The sequence below is a fragment of the Musa acuminata genome, chromosome BXJ1-3, assembly GCF_036884655.1.
Source record: "Musa acuminata AAA Group cultivar baxijiao chromosome BXJ1-3, Cavendish_Baxijiao_AAA, whole genome shotgun sequence".
Taxonomy (NCBI): Eukaryota; Viridiplantae; Streptophyta; class Magnoliopsida; order Zingiberales; family Musaceae; genus Musa; species Musa acuminata.
This window is the reverse complement of record NC_088329.1, coordinates 3,595,599-3,613,769: the sequence shown is the minus strand read 5'-3', so window position 1 is coordinate 3,613,769 and position 18,171 is coordinate 3,595,599. Positions and strand designations below refer to the sequence as shown.

At 40.9% G+C, this 18,171-nt stretch overlaps 3 protein-coding genes across 3 annotated transcripts; all 3 read right to left on the bottom strand.

Annotated features, from left to right (window-relative positions):
* Window positions 1-854: 854 nt before the first annotated feature.
* On the bottom strand, window positions 855-2,836 carry LOC135617286 (pectinesterase-like). The gene is made up of 2 exons (XM_065117349.1): window positions 1,809-2,836; window positions 855-1,681 (listed from the first exon to the last, which is right to left on the bottom strand). The coding sequence occupies exons 1-2, from the start codon at window positions 2,626-2,628 to the stop codon at window positions 981-983; spliced, it is 1,521 nt and encodes a 506-aa protein (XP_064973421.1). The 5' UTR covers window positions 2,629-2,836; the 3' UTR covers window positions 855-980.
* Window positions 2,837-3,503: 667 nt separating this feature from the next.
* Window positions 3,504-10,180, bottom strand: LOC135617297 (uncharacterized). The gene is made up of 8 exons (XM_065117369.1): window positions 9,816-10,180; window positions 9,661-9,725; window positions 9,455-9,553; window positions 9,122-9,169; window positions 8,942-9,011; window positions 6,105-6,176; window positions 4,912-5,043; window positions 3,504-3,868 (listed from the first exon to the last, which is right to left on the bottom strand). The coding sequence occupies exons 1-8, from the start codon at window positions 10,008-10,010 to the stop codon at window positions 3,725-3,727; spliced, it is 825 nt and encodes a 274-aa protein (XP_064973441.1). The 5' UTR covers window positions 10,011-10,180; the 3' UTR covers window positions 3,504-3,724.
* Window positions 10,181-10,517: 337 nt separating this feature from the next.
* Window positions 10,518-13,308, bottom strand: LOC135617290 (triacylglycerol lipase OBL1-like). The gene is made up of 5 exons (XM_065117360.1): window positions 12,911-13,308; window positions 12,510-12,739; window positions 11,984-12,017; window positions 11,273-11,889; window positions 10,518-11,112 (listed from the first exon to the last, which is right to left on the bottom strand). Exons 1-5 carry the CDS (start codon window positions 13,221-13,223, stop codon window positions 10,858-10,860), a joined length of 1,449 nt encoding a protein of 482 aa, XP_064973432.1. The 5' UTR covers window positions 13,224-13,308; the 3' UTR covers window positions 10,518-10,857.
* Window positions 13,309-18,171: the final 4,863 nt, after the last annotated feature.

Sequence of the window (18,171 nt, the reverse complement as noted above, 5' to 3'; positions counted from 1 at the left end):
AGGCAAACCCATCGCATTCCATCCGCATATCACCACGTAACTTCCATTCAATCGTCCATGAAAATTGAGCGACCGATTTGTCCACCCCAACATTGATGTTGATACATCCGAATTTGATCAGCATATTAATTTGCATTAGTAATAGATCTCATGTTCGTCATTTAATATAATAATTTTTAATTAGAAAAATTATGTAACAATATTGTTGTGGGTAACAGTCTTGAGCCGCGGTCTTAGGGCCGACGCGACTCGGTTCGGGTCCGGACGACGGGGATCTCCATAGGGCGTTCCTTGAGCTCGTCGAGGTGGTCGGGTGCGGTGGTCTGATCGGGACGGAATCGCCGTTTCCTCCGGGCAAAAACTCCTCGCCTGCGCATCCGACGGGGATCTTCGGCTTCGCTCCTACACAAAGGTCGGGTCGGGAAGCTCGACCCGACCCATTCGACGATCAAGTCAGATGATGTGAAGGGGGTTTCAGATGAAGAAGTCTTTTTGTGTGTATGTTTCTCTCCCCTTTCCCGTTCAGAATGCGAGGATATTTATAGGGAAGCTTACTGTTGTTGATGTGCCCGCTTGTATGGGGCAGGCTGGTAGCGTTTGACACTGGTGTTGGCGTGGCGTTAAGAACCGAGCTTGAGTAGGCGTTAAGAACCGAGCCTGAGCAGACGTTAATGCACCTCAACCGACGTTCTGATCCGTTTGATCAGATACTATCGCGTCGATCGAGACGTGAGGCGTCATCTTACGTTAGCCGAGTCTTATCATAATTACTATCCTCATCAAATATATATAAGCTTTCTTAGTGTCTGCTCGAATCGATGCAAATGGACGCTCCGTAAGAAAGGGACCATCAATATATAAGCTTATTACTACGTTTATTATGTGATGAACTCCAAGGAATCACAAGTACAATACTATTAGACACTATGCACGTCCATCACACATGAGTCAAACGCGCTGCGTCAACACGTTCTTCTCCCTCACATCGTCAATCCGGAAGTGTACTTCACGCCGGTCGCCGGCAACCACGCGTCTCCGTCGATGAATTGAGCCACCGTGAACTCGCCGGCCTCCGCTGGGTCACTGATAGCGTGGTAACCCGGCCAGTTGACTCGTCCCTCCAACCCTGAGCCTGGCCCGTCGTTCATGTACTCGGCGTAGTACAGTGTGTCCAGGCCGGCCGTGTTGCCGTTCCACTCCACCCACCCCTCTGGCCTGATCAACGTGTCCAGAAAAGACTGCATGAAGACGGTCCGGGAGTACTGCCTCCATGGCCGGCCGAGGTACGTGGCCGTTCGGTCGGTGTTGCCGACCAGGTCCGCGTCGGCCGAGACGTTGCAGAACTGGAAGGAGAAGCCCGTGCTCTCGTCGGGGTCTCGGCGGCCCTGCGCGGTGATGGTGTTGATCTGACCGGGGCTGGGGAGTCGGGAGAGGACGTCGCAGCTCTGGAAGACGACGGCAGCGTCGCCGAAGATGAAGTCGACGGTGCCGGCGATGCGGCACTCGCGGTAGAATTGTCGAAGGGAGTGCGGGTACAACGTGTCCTGGTAGCCGGAGAAGCCACAGCGGTAGAAGACTGAGAGGTCGGAGCCGGAGCGGAAGGCGACCGCCTGGTTGCCCTGCGGCCCCGCCGTGTTCTCGATCGTCAGGTCCCGGGCGATGAACCCCCTTCCGGTCGCGGCTGCATGCATGCACGTACACGGTGAGTCGGCAGGTCGTGAGTCGGTGCAAACCGGGCGACGTTTTTAGCTGGGGTCCCTGTTGACCTCAGGAAAAGATACGTAGAACCAGAGATGGATTTAGCTCACCGACGGTGGCGCTGCGAAAGGTAGTCCAGCCGTCGGCGACGCTCCGGCTGCCGGAGATGATGGTTTGGTCGATGCCGTCTCCGACGAGCATCAGGTTCCACTTCTTCTTATTGACCTCCACGTTCTCCATGTACACCCCCTTCTTCACGTAGATCACGTACCTGCTCTCGCTCTCACTCGGCGCCGCCTCCACCGCGGCCCCTATCGACGTGTAGTCCCCGCTCCCGTCTTGCGCCACCACCGCGTCGGGCTCCACCGGTGCCGGCGTCTGCAGAAGCCTCCTGTCCCCGGCCGACACCCATTCCGGGAACCCCAGGAGCCTCCGACCCCCACCCCCGCCGCCCGACGATGCGGCAACCTCGTGGAGGCTGTTGGCAATGAGTGAGCTGACGATCTTGAGCCCGCCGGCAGCGAGGCCTCCGAGGGGGCCGCCGGCGCTGTCGAGGCCTTCCTTGCAGGTGTCCTGGTTGCCGACAGCGGCGCTGAGCCAGGAGCGGATGTCGTAACGGTGGTTCCCGGTGGCAGGGGTCTTCACGCGCTGGTCATTGACGACGGAGAGGGTCCAGGTGAGCTCGTCAGCGGAGAAGTCGAGGAGATCTAGGCAGTCATGGATGGCGGAGGAGAGGCGGAGGTTGCCGCCCAGGACGCCGGACGAGCCAGAGATCAGCGACGCGAGCTTCTGGATCTCACTGAAAGCGAACCGGAGGTTGGAGGAGAAGGTGGTGGAGGGGACGAAGGAGCTGGAGCTGGAGCCCGAACAAGACGCCGACAGGAGGAGGAGGAGGAAGAGGAGCAAGAAGGCTTTCGGTGGCCGACGCATGCTGCTTTCGGGTCAGGTCACGTAGCGTTGGACGACACCGATGCTAAATAGGGTGGAGGAAGAGAGATGGGAAGAGATAATATATCAGTGGAGCTGCCGCTCCTACTTCTCCAAACACTTCACCATCGACACCTTAATAGGAAGATATTTTCATCACAGGACTATCACAAGACAAATGTAGCATGAGATGGACGGATGTTTGCACTAAATCCAAAAGACCGACACACATATTTCATCATCCTTTTCTCGTTCTTCCTCTCAGGTCTTCATTCTTTATCATCATTGTCACGTAATTCCGTCTCTTATTTCACTATTACACATCATATCACATGCTAATTCTACCAAAACTGACTAACCAGTCGGGCAAATTCTGAAATAAACAAGATTAGAAATGAAGAGAGATCAAACGTGGATTACTTATGGCGCCCCATCTCTTAGCTATCGACACAAGGAACCATCAGATTCATGCTTCAGCCTTGATGATGTTAGCACGCCTCAAAATCATAGAACAATTTAGGTACTCAAAAACAATATGCAGTTAGTGGAAATCAACATATCAGGATTTAAATGTTCCTACCAATAATCAACCAAAACACTTTTAAAATCTAGAAAGGCCTCAATGAACAATATGTAAATCTTAAATATGGGCAAAAGTTTAGAATACTTTATAGATGCACAAGTTTAGAATTACCAAACAGATTACAACACATTGGATTCACAAAGCCTCTCCAAATGAACCACCTTGCCTGTTATTACACCAAGAGTAGCATAGTCATCTCACATCAATTATCAAAAGAACATGAAGTCAATTACAAATTTTGGAGAAGCTGAAAAACTTGAATTGATACTTCAATTAGAAAGGAAGAACATTCCACTCAATCAATACTCAGTTGTCATATTCAATATAGGAGTCAAAGAAAAATTCCTCGTCCAATTTAACTTTATAACAATGAAACATTTACCGTAAACAAAACTTTGGCCTTAAGCTCATTTGTCGCATGCATAGGCTGTGCAAAAGATGTTTGCATGTTGTGAGCTCGGTAAAAACAAGTTCAAACTTGTAATTAGCACTGAATGCACCAAGCAATTCAAGAAACTATCGTAAATTCCTGTACTTCACTATAACATTCCTGTCAAGATCATACGTTTTGCAAATACTAGAGATGGTGGTACAACTAATGCTGTCCTTGATACCCTCCCCGTTAAGAAGTCTCTCGAGATCCTTGGAGGGCTGCAAAATCTTTAGAAAGGAAGTAGATATCAGTTCAGAGGACAATACGTAAATAAGTGCTAAAAATGACCAGTGACATGTTGAAATCGAGTTACTATAGAAACCATGAACGATAAAACACATCACACAATATTATTTGCAGAAAAAGTTAAGCAGTTGAACTTGCAGGTTCTTCTATATTGGCATAAGCAACTTATTCAGATGAGTATAATCATGAAATCAAAACAACTTTCTAAGTGACTGAAAATCTGTTGGGAGCAATTGGATTGGCAGTATCTCCTGGAAAACATTTGGAATCAGCAAGATATGCAAGAATCGGAACCTCAACAACTCGCCAGCCTATAAAACAGTCAAAACCCAACCAGCTAGGTTATATCAGTCAGATCAATCAGAAATAAGCCAAATCCTTGGAACATGCGGATTTTAGGTCTATCCTGCCAACATTCTGAAGTATCTTGTTCTCTAAAAGTTCTCCAACAGGAATCTTAATTTTTTTTATTGAAAATGCAATAGGGCCTTCATAACCTATTTATTTTCTCTTGTATTGACAAGAAGTAATACAAACTCAGATCGAATTGGCATTAAGTGAAACCACCATAAGCATAGAATGCAATAGAGACTTTGGTGAGACGATTGTACAACAGAACTAAAGCCAGAAAAATTTTGTTGTAATAGAGACGCACAATGAATCTTAACAACCAAAAAATATTACAAATTTCTTGTATTATGAATCTAGATTCTGATGGTCCCTCCTCAAAACACGTGTGCATGTGCACACACACAAAGGGATAAAAAAAACCCTTTAAATAACTTCTCATCATGCAGACAACAATTTCTTGTTACTTTCAAGGTGCCAATTCGGGTGCAACAATTGCCCAAAGTACATATTTGAAAAACTCAATGTACTCCTGACACCAATTTATCAAAATAGAAAAATATAGAACATCATTCTCTAGAAGCTGTCTCAATAAGATTTTAATCAAGACAGTATCAAATTAATTTGAGAACAAGTAGACTGTTAATTGATGGTGGAGAAAGTGAGAACATGGTACCCAGGGAGGAGGGAGAGCATCTTCACAACTATTCTTCAAGTCAGCCTTTAGGTCACTTTCCTTTTTATTGTCAATAAGTAAACTCCATGACTTTGAACTGTCTGAAACCAGTAGCATAAGCCTCTCACTTCCCTGGAAAAATAGCATTAACAGATGCAAAAAGAATTCAGATAGAAAACCAGCAAAACATTAACAATGTTGAAGTATAATCAATGGTATTGTGAACAAGTACAAACTTAATTAACTAGGCAGATCTCAAAAGTTCAATATTCAAAAGAGACAGGACACATCCAAAAGAATTAACATGCTGATCTGAAGAAACAAATGCTCAAACACCAGAGGGCATGTCATCATAAAGTTACAGAAGTAAGATAGCCTCTTATATCATAGACAATTCTTTCAGTGAACTTAGTACTAAGTAATTGTCTCCGCTTATTCCGTTGTATGGTTGCTCAGTCATAGTGATTCCCAAAAATAAAATATGTATTGCTGGAAGCTGCTTCAATTTACATCCAAACTGGCAAACAAATTAACATAGAAACCAACAGATATCTAGAGAACATGTGAAAAAAATAAAATTAAACTTTAATTTGTAACAACTTCAAGGCATATAATAGATCCCCAAGTTTGTATAACAAAGAAGCAGATGGTTTGCCAAACCAGTTAATGTGCCAAATGCTGATTTAATTTTCTAATGCTTTGGCAATCCGAAGTTAATCCGCACATTTAAAGAAACTCTTTAGTTGCACCTTTACTATATAGCATGAGTTATAATATATATGTATATATATATATATATGTATGTATATGTATGTATATATATATATATATGTATGTATATGTATGTATATATGTATGTATATGTATGTATATGTATGTATATATGTATGTATATGTATGTATATATGTATGTATATGTATGTATATATATATATATGTATGTATATATATATATATGTATATATGTATATATATATATATATATATAAATAAATATATATATGTATATATATATATATATGTATACATATATATACATGCACACACATTACAAGAATCCTAAGAATTATAAGATTATTATGGAAGAAAGTGTCTTTTAGCATACTAAATAATACATGTAAAACATGAAAATTAGCCAGATAAAAAGCAGTACGTTCAACTACTTTCCAACAAAAGGCTAGTGCTAATCGTACCTTGAGAGCTCTCCAATGAGAATATGTACGGAACAAGATCCAGAAAAATGGTATATTTGGCAATGGCAAAACCTAAAGAAAAAAACAAAAGGTTAAGAGATAGTATAAAGCACACAACTATAATTATAAACTGAACAATAGAAGAAATTAAGTTGGAAACAGAAATCACTAGGTTTATGGAGCCTAAAAGTTTCATATTTCTAAGAGATAGTATAAAGCACATCTTTGCTATTGCCATTACAACCAATAAAGTGGTGCAAATGAAATGTTGGAAAAGGCATAGTAATGCAAGGCATTCAGACTTCCAACCATTAAATAATCTAATAGATGGTTACCCTTGGACATTCATATAACAAACTTCATTTTTTTGTCATTATTAGTGCTTGAGTGCTTAAATATCAGTGCCAACTTATGCGACTTTGCACATAGAGAGCTTCCAAGGCATATATTGTGGCTTCCTTCTATACCTCAATAACCATTTGACAACTACATATTGCCTCTCTGCCAGCACCAAGATCCCAAAGGTCCCCAAGCCCCTATGTCATATCACTTCTACGCCACAGTCGCTTCTGTGGTAAAACCTGTGAAGCTCAAGGGAGATTGTGAAAGGAAAGCATGGGCAAAGAAGTGCCCCTTTGGCTTAAACTTCGGCACAGAGTGGATATACAATATACCTTTGAATGAATTCATGTGTAAGTGGAAACAATTTAAAAGTTATCAATTTGACGCATGTTCGACATAGGCACTGTACATGGCACATCAGCAGACAGAGACCAATATTTTCCAAAACACAAACAAACCCACAAATAAAACACCCTACACCCTCCTTTTTCTCTCTAGTACCAACATTTTGAATTCTGTAATTGTTCCACAACTGAGATTTCTGAGCCATAATCTTTTATTGACCCGGTCTCTTTTTTTATTGATCTTCCTTTTCCAATCTCAGAAACATGCTAGACCACAAAATTGGTGTCAATTGCAGGTGGTAACCAAAGGAAGGCTCCCTAAAGAAAAGCTTCATACGGGAATGTTGTCTAAGGTGCCATCAAGGCATAAATCACAGTTATCATAAAAAAAAAATCCAAAAACTAAAAGGTTGATAAATTTACAGAAAGATAGATAAGTATGGTAACAAACAAAAGTTTCCCTTTGGACTTGTTTAAACTATGATAAGTACTATATCCTAACATAACAAGACTCAGATTCACACAGGTTCACAAACCTAAACTGTTCACGAATCTCTCTATTGTTTACAAACAACAAATATACTGCTACACCTATGTTTTGCATCAGTCAATATTCTAAAGTCACTTTCATGCAAGATTAAGGAAAAAGATCCGTCAAACCAACTTAACTAGGTTTTGGCCATAACAGAAGCCTAATGTTATTTGTCTTCTAGAAACATTGGAAGTTAGAAGGTATTCCTTTCCAACACCTTATTACTAAGAAAGATTGCAACTACTTCAACAGGTTACAGTAATGTGATCAGAATCAGCTTTAACCATGTGACACAGATTGTCTATGGTCAAGTTACCAGTAGGAAATCATGGAATCTTGCAACACATCATTATATCCTAATCTAAGATTGTTCCGACGTCACCTTCTTCAATACTCAGAAGCTTCATGTATAATTTCAAAGATAGAGCAGATTTCATCGCTCGAGTTATGCTGTAGGACCAGAAAAGGTGAAGACGCGATAGCCACCATCTCATCAAAGATCAGCCTGCAAAGTTGCTCGGCTATCAAATATTACAATTCAACAGCCATTAGTCTGATAACCTGTGGTACAGACTTTAACCATATACCAAAAATGTTAGGCCAAAGTTATTGATAGTCAACCCTTCGAGTCTTAAACCAACCCAAAACATTATCACCTTTTTGATGTGGAACTACTGCAACATCACATTATGAATCAACGGTTCATCTTTCTACCCGTATGTCTTGTCAAAAACTTTTATAATAACTAGCAATCAATTTAAGATCTCTCCATGTAGCTGGAGTAATCTGAACTATTACCCTCCATTTAGGAAGAAAGGCTTTGTTACCTACCAAGAACCGAAACCAGATTAAGAATATTTATTCTACAAGAGAAGGTCTAACTGTAAAATTATGGAATACAAACAGTAAGTCATAAGCAAGCACAATATGCTTGTCAATGTTGGCATAATCTAATTGTAGAGGATAAAAGTCAAAAACTATTCCATGGTTAGAAATCCAGAGGCCCCATAAAGGATCTAAATGTTGGCATAATCTAATTGTAGAGGATAAAAGTCCACATCTGGAGGAGATACCTTCACATTAAAATTTATATTCTATATCCAGTACGTCAGTCAAAATGATTGTCAATGATCTACACAATAATAAGACATGTAGACATAAAGGAAATAACCAAGGATGACAAAACAACTACTAGAGGAAAAACATCCACATCTAGAGGAGACACCTTCACATTAGAATTCATATTCTATATCTAGTAAGACAGTCCTAATGGTTGTCGATCATCTACTCGTTAATAAAACATGTAGACAAAAAGGAAATAACCAAGGATGACAAAACAATTACTATAGTTCCTTTCCTTGTTGCATTAAAGCATATGTTGGAATGAAGCAACAGTGATCGCAGGTAGCAAAACTTGACCTGTGATGACACATGATCCCAAAACTGACACAGTAAACTAATAATATATTTGATGTTTAAGCCACAAATATATGATTTGACAATGAAGGTCGTAAGCAGACCATCATAACTTTCTGGGCCTAACATGAATACCAAGATACTCTAACAGGTTTTCAATGTGCACATCAAAGAAGAATTCATCTACTTAGGCAATCACTTACACTAAGAACACTTGTAAGTGGAAGTAAAGAAATTGAACCATAAAAATAATTCCTGTGCACTGCAGATCCCCTGATTCCAGTTGGTGTTAACATGTAAAAGAACAAAAAGAGAGTGATGATCAGGGTAAGCTGCAAACCACAAAAATTGATAAAATTATTACTGAAGAAGATGTCAGTTACCGCATGGCCATATGTCGTAATCTTCGACGCACAAAACGAGGATTCAAACTGTAAATGTGAAGAAATACAGCAAAATGGTCACCAATACGGCTAACAACGTTAAAGTATAAATGATGTGGATTAAATGTAAACTGTTACAAGGGCATATCTGACAGCAATGGAGAAAGTTGGATAGGAAAAGAAAAGGAATAAGAAAAAGAACAGTAAGACTGGCTTAATAGCTAATTTCGATCAGGGAACGCATATCTTTCCAGTAAAAATCAGAATAAGGGTAATGATGCGTAGTGTAAGTAATAAGAAAGACTGCTGCTCATTGGGTGAAAAAGAACATACTTCGCAGGGTAAGTAATTTCCACCGTTGTAATGTCTTTAGTAACGGACTTCAGAAATATCTCCGAAGGTTTCACTCGTGATAAAAGCCGCAATCCTAAACTGCAATAGATAACAGAACTCCGCACTCCATTAAAATCTAACGAAGATAACTACGAGATGCATTAATGGAGAATAAGAATCAAATAAGTTTGGGGAAAAGGAAGTACCTGTGGATCCTGCTCTTGAGAGTCCCTGCTGGAGCCTTCTCGAGACCGGTCCACGCTCGATTCATCTGAAATCAATCAAAAAACAAGATTAGACAAGAATACCATCCAAATACAGAAACTTGGAGCCACAGGGATCGGTGAATGAACTGTCGAACCTTATCAGCGATGAAGTCGCCGACGATCTCGGCGCTCTCCTGGGCGGAGCGGCCATGGGAGGAGATCCTCCTCCAGAGATCCCTCAGTCCCGGGGGTGGCGTCGAAGAGGAGTCGGCACCGGAGACGGATTCCGCGGAGCGGCTGAAGCACCAACTCCTCCCCTTGATCGGGAAAACCACCAGCCGAGCTCTCATGATCCCAGCCAACAGCCACCTCCCTCCACCAATAATGCGGAATCCAGAACCCTAACGTGATCCAATCCCCGGCCCTACCAAGAATCCAGCGGCAGTAACCCTAGCAGAAGAGATCGCCACGCCGCGGTCTTGCGACCTGTGACAGCGGTTCGGGAAGGCATTGACGGCGACGAAGAAATGTCAAACATTTAGTATCGCCAGAGGGAGCGGCCGCCTCGTTGGGGGTATATCAACCGTTCGATCAATTCAATATTCGTGTAAAGCAAGTTCTGACGGATGTGATTGAATCGTATAAAAAAGGCCCAAATCGGAGAATTCGAAGCAGATGACGTGGTTGGGTGTTGATTCGGATCAACTCTGCCTTATGATTCGGATCTCCAATATCCAAATCCAGATCCGATAAATTAACCGACCAAGATTAAAGTTAAACTCACATTTCTATAAATAAGAGATGTAATCTAATTAAGAGGCAACCTAATGTAATAGAGGAAGAGAGGAAGAGTGAGCTTTTAATGAACAATGGGCTACGTATAGATTGCGCTGCAGTTGATACAATTAAGAGCATACAAGCCACATAAGTAGGAGAGGAATTGTTGGGAAGAGAGTGGAATCATTAGACGCAGTAAGAAGGCAACAAAGCCATGCAGACGTACTGCCTTCTCACCCTACACCACCACGTTTATTCCATGGCCCATGCCTTCTTGACTGCATGAAGAAGAAAAGAAAGCCACGCAAACAAACTACTGCTGCCTTGTATCGACACTTTTAACTCGGAACTGAAACCCGGCAGCACCCATCTCCTTTATTCAAGGCATCGATCCGCATACAGCAGCAGCAGCAGCAGCAGCTAGACGAAGAGGGTGTTCTCTATCTTGGCCAGCCTTACAGAATTGACGTAGTCTCTGGGGCTGTGACACGCAATCCCTGGAAGCACAAGACCAGTGAGCCTGTAGAGGATGGACGCTATCCCCTCCTTGAAGTCTTTTCCCGCTGTGTACCCTATGAAGAAAGCTCTGAAGAGGTCACCCCATGCCGTCAAATACATCCTCGGGACAGACAGGGGTTCAAGAAAGTAGTTGGGGTTGGGGACTTCATCAACCACCTGCAGCCACCAAAGAGAACACATGAAATCGTTGTTATTTCAAGAATATGTAATTGATTCATAGAAGCCAATGAAGTCGATGACTAATTAACAGTGTATATATTAGCGATGTCATGAACTGCTGCAAGCGTGAATGCTGGGATATGATCATATGGCATACCTTTCCTTTGTACCATCCATCAAAGTAGATGCATTTGCCGCAGTGCGTGAAGTTTGAGAGGGGCGGGAGGTCGAAGGGGATCCTGGGGACGATATCGTATCGGTAAACCATGCGTTGGTACTTGACGCGCATCAACACATTGACGTAGCTTTTGAAGATGGCATCTCCAACGCGGGGCTGTCCGTAGTTCATCACGCTGTGCATGGAGTTGAGGATGTCATTTTGGTTATGGTATGAGAGCAGAGCGGGGAAGACAGCTGAAAGTGCACCACCAAGGCTATGCCCGGTCACAATTATCTTTGCGTTTTTATGCTTCGCTAGCAGATTTCGCAGTTCCTGTCTGAGGATGTAGTAGGCAACTGGCTTGTCGGCGTTCATCTCGATCGAAGTAGGGAACCCTAGGATGAAGTTCGTCTCGTTTTGGAGGCCGAGAGCCTTCAGGAATCCCAGGTGGAGGAGGCCCAGCTTGCCGGCGAGCAGCGTCGAGAGGTCGACGTCCGTCGACCAGTCCTGGGCGTTGAAGGGCTCGGTGCCACGGAAGGACAGGACGATCAGGTCAGCGTCCTCCGCTTTGTTGCAGAAGATGAAGGCTTGTGTTGTTTTCTCCTCGAGGAACTCTGCAAGATGTGGATGCATGCCGATTTCCTTTGTCATTGCATTCATGAGATCAGACAACATAATTCTTGGGGAAACTAAAGCTAATGAACTTACTGTTCCAGCAATCGTAGAATCCGACAAAGTGCATCTGCATCCATGAAAGTAGAAAACTGGTCGATCAATTTGTTCTTTGGTATATATATATGTATGAAATCTGAAGAAGATTATTAATGCTACGCGATTCTTAATCCCAAAATTCTCATAATTTTGATGGTTGTTAACTTAAGGTTTCTTAATGGATTCCAACTTATTTGATTCTTATATCTCACAAAGTAATTAATGATAGTCCTCGGATGAATCCATGTCAGTGAGTCCAGAACAGGTGCGTATATGTTCGCATGCAGACATGGTTCTGCATAGTTCATCGATCGACATGTGAAATCTCATGTCCCGGGTTCCTGTTCATTATATAGTGCATAAGTCTGGCATCTGATGTGGCTCGATACTGCCGATCTAATCTTTGTCGACGTGCAAAAGTTCGAATATTGATGCATCAGACCATCTACCACACGAAAAGAAGAAGAAGAAGAAGAAGAAGAAGAAGAAGAAGAAGAAGAAGAAGACGAAGACGTGCAATTACCTTCCAGTGGTTGGTGACAGTATTCTCGATGTAGGCAGGGTTCTCGTAGGCGATCTTGGCAGCCATGGCCGTGATATCCAAGAGGTTTATGTCATCAAAGCCAGCTTGGGGCTCCATGAGTGGAAAATAATGGAGCAAGGAGTTGTTCTTGTACAGATCCTGACGCCCATCGATGAGAGCAATCATTGATCTGAAATCAGCCGAATCGCGCTTGGGGATGACCAGCTTCCCTGCAGGGTTTTGAACCAAGTGGTCATGTTGATTGTGCCAAAAAGATAATGCATCGAAACAAATGAAGACAAGTCTGTCTGTCGATTATATGAATCTAAAACGAGTGTTCTTAGTTGGGTCTGCGTGTGTGATCCTGTGAGAGAGAAAGAGAGTGGCTGACAAGAGAGAACCTGTTATAATCCTCCAAATTATACCGATTCCACCATTAAGTTCAAATAAGTTGAAAATGAACTCCACAATGATCCCAGTCCACTTCAACGGGACCTTAATCTTATCCAAAACCTTCATGATAAGCAAGGTTAAAGCAGTGACCCAGTCAGCTCGAAGGCCATCTTTGGCGGTGCCGCTGCTGTCCACAAACTTATAGCTGGTCAGGCTTTTCCGAAGTATCAAAAGGCTCAGTATATCGATCAGCCTTATCTTCTTCGGCCGAATGATGAAGTACTCCGTGGGAGGAGCTTCGGCTTCGGCTTCGGCACCCATTGCAGCAACGAGTAGCTCTCAAGAAGAGGAGAGACAGACAAGGAAGCACGAGGGGGAAGGGGGAGAAAGCCTAAGTGATGCAGGAACCCTAAGAGAAAGGCTCCCTTTATATAGAGCTCGATCTGGGGATCCCAAAGCTCCTAAAACGCATGCACTCCTTTCTTCCTAGCGATCACTGTCCAGCTTACGAGATCGACTGTTTGTGTATCATCTGCCATCACAAACGCAATGCCAATAGAAACCCCAAGCAAGTGTAGTTGTTCTTGCACCCATAACAGTGTACTCTCAGGAAGTTGGGTACGTGGCCAGCACCGCTTTGTCCTCTCGCTGCTCGGTGTTCGTTTTCGGGGAATGCATGTAACACGTGTTGCGTATATGATTGGGTTCCTTTATTTCGGTCAAATTTTCTTCTCTTCGTGCGATCCATATCTCTACGATTGATCTATTAAACTTAAATAATTAATTATAATATTTAAACTTATACTAATGGTGGTAGGTAATTGTTTATCTTTCATTAAAAATTGGGTTTGATTTCTTCGTCAAGAACTCACATAGTTCATAATAAAACCTAACATGAAGTGATCTCTAGTCTAATTTAAAGATATTAATTTGGCATATTTAAGTTATCTCTTACTAGAACATTTAATTTGTCTTCCACTCACAGCGTGACAAAGACTAATTTAGGAAATCCACCTAAATCTTAAACATCATACGACAAGGATGACCGACTGCGAATCCCAGTGGGTTTTTGGGTTGCGATCGAAGCAATGGTCCGCCGGCAAAGGAACTTTAATGGCATCTTTAACTTTTTATTGGTAAACGTCGTTTGTCTTTGTATCGCTGTCTCTGCCTCGCTGGAAAACAATGAAGACTGCATTCATTTCGAAGTCAACGATTCAAATGAACATATCGATTACAAAAATCACTGTAACGTGAATCAGAGCTTAATCTGAAGTGAAATTTCAAATGGTAATGAAGTGCTGAAAGATAAGGAAATAAAAAGGGATCAACTTTGTTTACTTAGAAATGGGTCTCATGATGGAAGAGACCGGCAAAATTAGCTGGCTAGAGACCTTCAAGGACCAAATGGGGAGAGTTGATAGATCCATGCGTCAACATAATACAATGATAACAACAGTAACGACAACAACAATAATAAAGATCAAATGGGGAGAGTTGGTAGATCCATGCATTGACATGTTATAATAACTACAATAAAAACAATAGTAACAACAACAATCATAATAAAGATCAAATGGGGAGAGTTGATAGATCCATGCATTGACATGTTATAATAACTACAATAAAAACAATAGTAACAACAACAACAATAATAAAGATCAAATGGGGAGAGTTGATAGATCCATGCATTGACATATTATAGTAACTACAATAAAAACAATAGTAATAATAAAGATCAAATGGGGAGAGTCAGTAACAACAACAACAATAATAAAGACCAAATGGGGAGAGTTGATAGATCCATGAGTCTGACATATTATAATAACAACAACAACAATAAAAACATCAACAGCAATGATAACAATAACAACAAGGATGCAGCAAGTGGTACGTATGATTGTTTTGTGCAGATGTGGATAGAAACATGGCCTTGCCGAAGCTGAATTTGATCCCAACAACAAGACAGTATTTACCTTCAACGATGATGCTACAATCAGCATCGTAATTCCAATGCAATTTTGTGAAGTTTGATGTACAAATTATCGTCGAAAAGATGATCAAACATTTGTCATCCACAGTTGCTGCATGAAGAGCATGAGAATTAATATACGCAATCCACTGGTGTTGCTATAATCCTACTACTACTATATGGTCCCAATAATGCAAAAGAAGAGAAGATGGAACACCTATTATTTTAAATCTGTTTCTTTAGATTATGAGAATATATTCTTTATTTGATCAGATTGTCGTGGGACAACACGCAGATCACATGTGGGACGTCCATAGCGGTAGGTGGTAAAAGGCCAGCGAGACAAAGATTGCCGACCCAACTTTCCGCAGTGCTGCGTGAAGCAATCATCCTTCCGTCGACCCACTTCAATCCTTTGGCTGTCTCTTTGCATGGCCTGTGGTGTTGACGTGCCCTAACTCCTTCCGAGCTGCAATAATGTGAGAGTGAGAGTGAGGGTGAGAGAGATTTCATACGTGGAACATGCACCAAGTGGAAAAGGATCAAATCACCCTCCACCAAGCAACAACATAAGGGTGACTGTGGTCTATAGTCCCCTTGGGATACGGGTCCATAGGAGGTCATTCAGGTTGATCTTATCGATCTCCGTGAATAATAATCTACGGGAAGTCATTCGAGTCTGTCACCGTACTTTATCGATCTCTATGGATAATAATTCAAGGGAGATTGTTTGTGCTTATCGTTTTTGTAAAAAAAATACTAAGAAGAAGATGTTAAGATCATTACAAAGAATCTCTCCGATTAGTCCGATATAAAAGTCAACGCTCGACATACGCATAGGGGTTTGGCTTTTTTTTTTTTCTTTTAAAAACCTCTTAACTAACTTGAGCGTTAGATGGGTCACGTTGGGAAACACCTCTCGATATTGGTTTTTATGTAGTAACGTACTTAGAAGTTAGATTCCACCTTGGGTCGACCTCAAGACCACCTCGGAGCCACCTCAATCGCATCAAGGCTGCTATGTGAGTTCCTCAGATGTCCTTATACCTTTGGGTTAAACTAAATCGGGCTGATTCAACTATTAATGATATTTTTTCTTAATATTTTAATGTTAGGAGAGCCATGAGTTATCGGGTCCCCTACCGGGGGAATTGATAAGGATATTTAATCTCGTATTGATCGAGGAGTATGAGAATCAAGGACTTATAAGCCTCTAGCATTACTCTTACTCTTAGAGTTGCCTTTTGGGGTTTACCCCAAAGAGACAAACCAATACTGACTCACCCAAAGTGAATAATTCCTCACACCAATATCGATAAAATATTGACTTATCAAAAATGATTTCTTACCCTTATAGATGCATTTTCAGGCTATAGCCAAATCATAATGATATTTTAAGATTAGAAATGCACTTTCTTCGTTATCGACCGAGGTAACTATTGTTATAAAGTCATGCCTTTCGGGCTAAAATATATTTAAGCATCAGATTGGGAGAAATATAAAGGTGTATATAGACGATATGATAATAAAAAATAACATGACCGACACATACTTGATGACCTGATCGAGATGTTTTAGGTCTTGAAAAAATTTGACGTGTACCTCAATCCATCGTCTTGGTTGAGAAAATTTCTTGGATTTGTCGTTCACCACAGGCGAATAAATGGAGAAAATTCATGCGATAATCGAGATGTACCTTATCTAAGAAGTACAATAATTGACCGGATGACTAGCAACGCTTAACCTATTTCTATCTTAATTTCACTGATTACCATTTTTTTAATTTTATATTTGTCAAGAGGTTCCGAGGATTGAAGCACCGTGTCGCCTGCCTGTCGCAGCTTTCATCTTTCGTACAAGAACGAACTGCTAAGTTGGTACCTCACCGTCATCAAACATGACATCAGCTCAATACTACTACAGGATGACACGGGTCCAACGGCAAGTCAGCCACGTCGCGGCGAACGTCAGCGACATGCTAAGCTATCTTTGTTTCTGTTGAAACGCTTTGAGATGCACGTAACATCATCCGAACTTTATTATATATATATATATATATACATATATATATATATACATATATATATATATATATGTATATATATATATATATGTATATATATATATGTATATATATATATATATGTATATATATATATATGTATATATATGTATATATATATATATGTATATATATATATATATATGTATATGTATATATATATATATACATATATATATATGTATACATATATATATATATATATGTATACATATGTATATACATATATATATATATACATGTATACATATGTGTATACATATATATATATACATATATATATATATATATATATATGTATGTATATATATATATATGTATGTATACATATATATATATGTATATGTATGTATATATATATATATATGTATATATATATATATATATATATATATATATATATATATATATATATGTATATATATATATATACATATGTATATATATATATATGTATATATATATATATATGCAAGTGTTATTGTGCTGTATAACTTTTTTACATGTAAGAAAGAGTAGTCTCGTAGGACAAAGAATTTTGGGCAAATTTATACGAAAAGCCTAGGCTTTGCTTTTTTTTTTATCCCTTTTTTTTTATCTATATTAGTGCTCTCACTTTCTCTATAATTTCATTCTGTCCTCCATGTCGCACTCGTCCCTGAGGTGAATCAGTCTACCGCTATAGTATTATAAAATAAGATATATAGAAAAAGAATCTAACTCTAAGGGGATGTATGGACACTATCGCTAAACTAAAAATATATGATGGTCTCAACTAAGGAATCCTCCTTTTCACCCTTTGGTGATTGAGGGAGTTGTCAGTGTTGGCAAGGAGATAACCAGGGCTACCTGCGTCTGGCCGAAGACTTCCATCATTGCTGACAACACGGACCCGTGCCAGGTGCACCAGCTTGTGCGCAACAAAGCTTGATTCCATAAGTTGCATGTGGTGTCGGCGTACATGCAACTCGTGGATTGAATTCTCATCCATTCGGGTTGTGACAATATATACACGAGGTAGGGTCATGAAGAAGAGATGGTGCGTGTGGACTTGGTAGTGAGGGTGGACTAGCGAAGGCAAATTGATTGCTCGGAGTAACCAAGCCTATGACCGTAAGAGCCTACTGAGGCAATCCATGACATCGTGTAATCATGCACCAAAGGACGCTTAGATATCATGATATTACCTGATATCATGATATCTAAGCGTCCTTTGGTGTAGCTTGACATATATA